Here is a 5,274-nt window from a genome sequence, read left to right as displayed (position 1 = left end):
GGAAAAGCCCCGAGTTGCTGATGTCTATATACTCCAATGGTGATGAAGAAGATGGAAGGTTTACAGCACAGCTCGATAGAGCCAGCCAGTATGTTTCTCTGCTCATCAGAGACTCCCAGCTCAGTGACTCAGCCACCTACCTCTGTGCAGTGAGCACACAGTGCTCCCCAGACACCTGCAGTCTGTACGCAAACCTGCTGTGCCCGAGGAATGCCTGATGTAGAGCTTAGACTGCAGGGTAGTGAAGTTCTCTTGGCTCTCTAGGTTCAAGTGGAAATTAAAAGTACCAGTATGGAGGATTAATTAATTAGGGAAGTATTTTCATAATTCTGAAAATAATTGAGATCCTAAAAAAATGAAAACAAAAATCTTCTTCTGGTTGAAATATCTTTTAGTCTTGTCTTTCCACTCTATTTTTAAATATTTTTAAATTGAGGTCTGATTGATAAACAAAAAGGTATGCATATTTACTTTACACATACAGCACCGTCTATGCCATAACATCATTTAAAAAGTTTACCTCCTCTCTCCTTTTTTAAAACTTGAGTTATGATTGCTATACAAAAAGGTGCACATATTTAATGTATACATCCTGGTGCTCAGTCTAGTTTTATGCCACTTCTTTATGAGATTGGTTTTATGATTTTTAAATTATATGACAAGAAAATATTTTCACACAATGACAGATATTCTCTCATAGTTCCCAGGACACCTTCCTTTTTCCTTCTTTAGTTACTCAAAGTGTTTGACAGTCATTGATTTGGGAATGCCACAGCAAAACAGAAATGCAAAGTAGAGAAAAAGTCAGAAGCACATGACTTCAAAAATTCTGTAAGTCATAAATTCTTTTAGTTATAGAACCCTCACCTCATCTCCAGCCTCAGCTGCAGTACCACTCCTGATTTATATAAGGGTATATTTGGTGGATAGATGGAAGAACTAGAGTCAGAGTGATTTGTTTTAACCAGTCGGAACTGGTTAAAACTAGAAGTCTAGATAGTTGCGGCGACTAAATATTAGACAGGGTCTATATTGCCATTTTGGCGTAAAGTCTGAATTGAACTTAAAACTCCTGGCTTGAGCCTTGTAAAAGAATATATTGATACCTATGTATTTAAGTGAGTCTTCGAGATGATAGGGAGCATTAGCCCACACCATAGCATGCCATATCCCTAGGCAGGGGATGGGAGCATGGAACAACCTACATTTATTGAGGAGGATCTCTGAGTAAGTATCTAAAAGAAGTCCAGACATCAAGGGGCTTTAGTACGATGAGCAAAGACCTGTATGAATCAGTTGCCAAAGACCATATGGTATTGAGAAGGTTTCAGAAAATGTTGGTCAGGAGAGCTGGACATGCTAAAAAGCATATAAATGCCTCCCTCCTCTGACTGCCTGGCACTATGGATTTGTCCTGCAAGGTAAGCCAAGTCCAGGAAAAATATTTGCTTTCTAATGAAAATAATGCTGTTTAGCATTTAGTATATCGAATTATAGAAAAAAGCTTGAAAACTCACATTTATTGTAAAATCAAATTTGTGGTCTGTTAGTCATGACATTGTTTACGTAGTACAGGAGGTGGAAAAAATTTGGAAATGAAGAATCAAGATTTCTGTTGAGCTAGTTTACGTAGCTACTAATGAAAGAGGCAAACCAGTCAACATTTGCTTCAAATTTTTAATCTGCAGAACTGAAGACTTTGAAGAAATATTGCCAAGTCATGTAAGAAAGATTTGTAAGGCAGTGAGGATGATCAGAAAGTTGTACTGAAATCAAAATCAAAGTACTTGAATTTTAGTGCCACTTTTATCATGTGCCTTCAGGCACCCTGGCACTCTGGAAAGAACCTGGGCTGTGGTGCTCATTTGAATATCAATTAAGTTCCTAATGGGCCATTTATATTAAGCTATACTATTATATATATTTCAGGATTGGACTCAGGATTAAATAAGATGAAATATTGTCTTGGGATAAGTTCATTAGAAGCAGAGCCTAAATTGGAAATTCTTTATCCGTAATTGATTGAGGAAACCAGGTTGAGATGGGAAAAGGCTAAGCATAAACGTGCCAGCTAGTGGAGTCTTTATCCAGCCTGATCTCATGGGAGCTCTGGAGCATGAATTGCATCACAAGATTGATCCTTTCCACACTGATGCAAGGGGGCCAGACTGCTGACCTATTGTGCATAAGAATAAAGTCGTCATTGGCTGAGGTGTTTCTTGGGGTCGAGGTATACTCTACTGGACAATGGTGACTCTCATTGGCAGAGGTCGATTTTCTAGGGAAAGTGGCAACTGTGAGCCAAGAGTAGCCAAAAGTTGTGAACCTTTCATCTTTTTATTATTACTTGTACCATTATGGTAATTCTTTTTATACTTCTAAATTTTATTTCAGTGGGAATATTGGAAAGATAGGAGGAGAATATATACACTCAGGAAATTTGAATCAGAAGCACATCCTAGTAACATTTAAATTTTCAAATTGGCTACGTAATTTTGTCTTACACACAAAAAATCTATAGGGAGAATCAAGAAATATATCAGAAGTGCAAGGGAAAACTGATTCCAGGCTGGCACGAGTGAATGGAGTACACAGGAAAAAGAGACTTTGTTCTGACCTTGTGAAAGGAATACTTGTTGGCCAGATTCTCACTTTGCCTGAGATTTCTCTCCTCGTTTGGTGTTTTCAATTTTAGGATCCGGTGATCTCTATGCTAAAATAAGTTGGATGAAGACAGCTTCTCACTCAAGAGTTTCATCTTATTAGGCTATAAGAGTTGACCGCTCCAGTTCAGTACCACCTGTATCCCATGCACAGGGACTGCTGCTTGCCTAGCTCTGTTAGGCAACAGAGTGTCCCTGTCAATGTCTCCCAAATCTTCTATACCTCCCACAAGGTCCTCTCATTTCTTGTCTGCTGGTTGCACTCCTCCCAACTTTACTGAGTTAACACAGGTTTATTTTTCTTTTCTTTTCCTATTTCTTCCCAGGATTATTTATTTGTTATATTTTCTTACACTTATTCCACTCAAGTTTCTTCATAGATGGGCCTCTATTAATGTTCTTTTTAGTGTGAGATATCATAACGTGGCATAATATATCAGTCTATGGGAGCACTGACAATTGGAACAGGACTCTTTTTAAACATGAAGTACCTAAGTTGTTATTTCCTACAGTTACAAATATCAAAGTTGTGGACCTGAAACCAAGGGGCCTCTTTCACATTTTCGTTCAACAAAAAAAAATCTTGCCATATTTGTTTGCCTTGATTAAGTAATTAATGACATGTGATCCACACTGACTTTAAATATGACTCTCTGGTCTAACTTATTTTTTTTTGAAGAATTGAATAAAGGAATAATCTTTTTCATTTACTGTAATGCTTACATTCAGAAACACAAGACCATATGAACTCAGCCCCCACTGAGCCAACTGATCAACTCCCTTCTCCTTGATGAATGGCTTTACAAAATAATGTAGAATGTCTCAATGGTATTTCAAAGTCAAGAATATTGTCTGCTGTGAATAATTGCTCAGTAAAGTAAATTACTCTTCTATTTTTACATAACTCTCATTTCTCATGTATCTAGGATTAAAACCATATGCTCTACAGAAGGTGACATCATCACAGATTCGGGAAGAAAGAAACACTTTCTGTTGGTTTTGATACAGTGTCTCTCAAATGAGAAGCAAACCATTCACTTCCTTGGATCCGTGATTCCGCCTGTGGCCTCCAGGGGACGACGTTGCACTAAGGAGGCATTTGCGTTCATTGCAGACCATTCTCATCCACTGAGCCTCCCCCCTGCAGCGGGCTGATGCAGCTCGCTGATGTCTGTGTAGATACGGAGCTGTGACGAGAACAAGAGGCCAGAAAGCATCCAGGCTCTTTAAGAGAAAACCTTTCTTTAACCGTTTGCGAAACTTTTCAAAGTCAGGGACTTGTCCAGTCCAACCTCCCCACTGCTCCTAGCTCCCGAGGCTCAGTGCTCTTGGCTTCTGTCCGCCCTGCTCAGGGTCCTGCAGCGTTGCCACTGCTCAGCCATGCTCCTGCTGCTCGTCCCAGTGCTCGCGGTGATTTTTGTCCTGGGTGAGTAACTGCATTCCATTTCTTTTCTTCCTTTTGTAAATGTGACTATATTGTAATTGCCTCTAAATAGAGACATCTTTTCTTAGAGAAGTCTGTGCTGCTTTTACTCACACAGCATTGGTGTTGCAGGAGGAACCAGAGCCCAGTCTGTGACCCAGCTTGACGGCCAGGTCACTGTTTCTGAAGAAGCCCCTGTGCTGCTGAAGTGCAACTACTCGTCGTCTTTTTCAGTGTATCCCTTCTGGTACGTGCGATACCCCAACCAAGGACTCCAGTTTCTTCTGAAGTATGTATCAGGACCTACCCTGGTTAAAGGCATCAAAGGTTTTGAGGCTGAAATTAAGAAGAGTGAAAGCTCTTTCCACCTGAAGAAATCCTCAGCTCATGTGAGCGACGCAGCTGAGTACTTCTGTGCTGTGAGTGACACAGTGCCTGAGACTGCAGGGGAGCTGAACACAAACCCCCTGAGATGCTGAGACTTTCTGTGACTCGAGAACTTAAGCTTGAAGTCTGTTTTATAATATTAAATAGCCATTCCAAGTTTCTGATGCTTACTGATGTATGCTGTATCTTTTTCAACTATTTATTTTTAAACTATCTATGACTTTAAAGTGTGTTTCTGCATTGTGAAGTTTAGATAATTTAAATTGAACATAAATATCTATCAGGTTGGATTTAAGTATATTTCATTATTGTTTTTATGTTTCACCCATGTTCTTTTTTTTCTGACTCCTTTTGGATTACTTAAATACTTTTAAATTCACATTTTAATTATCTATGAACTTTTTGGCTGTATCTCTGTACTTTTTGAGTAGTTGCTCTGGAGATGGCAACGTACATGCCTAATTATCCAGGGTCTTCTGTGAGCAAATATCATACCTCTTTATGTGAAATGTCGAAATCTTATACAATGTCTCTTTACCAACACTAAAGTTTGTTATTGTTGTTCATATATATTAGTTACATACATTGAAAACTTCATCAGGCCTGGCGCAGTGGCTCATGTTTATAATCCCAACACTTTAGGAGGCAGAGGCGGGAGGTTTGCTTGAACTCAGGAGTTTGAAACAAGCCTGGGCAACAAAGTGAGACCCCATCTCTACGAAATAAAAAAAATTAGCTGAGTATAGTGGCATTTATCTGTAGTCTGAACTACTCGGGAGATTGAGGCTGTATGATGGCTTG

At 39.3% G+C, this 5,274-nt stretch overlaps 1 gene segment (V, D, J or C); it reads left to right on the top strand.

Annotated features, from left to right (window-relative positions):
• The first annotated feature begins 3,964 nt into the window (after positions 1–3,964).
• Positions 3,965–5,069, top strand: LOC110569131 (T cell receptor alpha variable 8-6-like). The segment is given in 2 exon segments: positions 3,965–4,089; positions 4,219–5,069. Coding segments are annotated over 2 exon segments (393 nt in total).
• Positions 5,070–5,274: the final 205 nt, after the last annotated feature.

Source organism: Aotus nancymaae, unplaced genomic scaffold (genome assembly GCF_030222135.1).
Source record: "Aotus nancymaae isolate 86718 unplaced genomic scaffold, 86718_ANA_hifiasm-v0.15.2.pri h1tg000011l, whole genome shotgun sequence".
Lineage (NCBI taxonomy): Eukaryota > Metazoa > Chordata > Mammalia > Primates > Aotidae > Aotus > Aotus nancymaae.
Note: the sequence above shows the minus strand (reverse complement) of the source record. Positions and strands in the feature narration are given on the sequence as shown.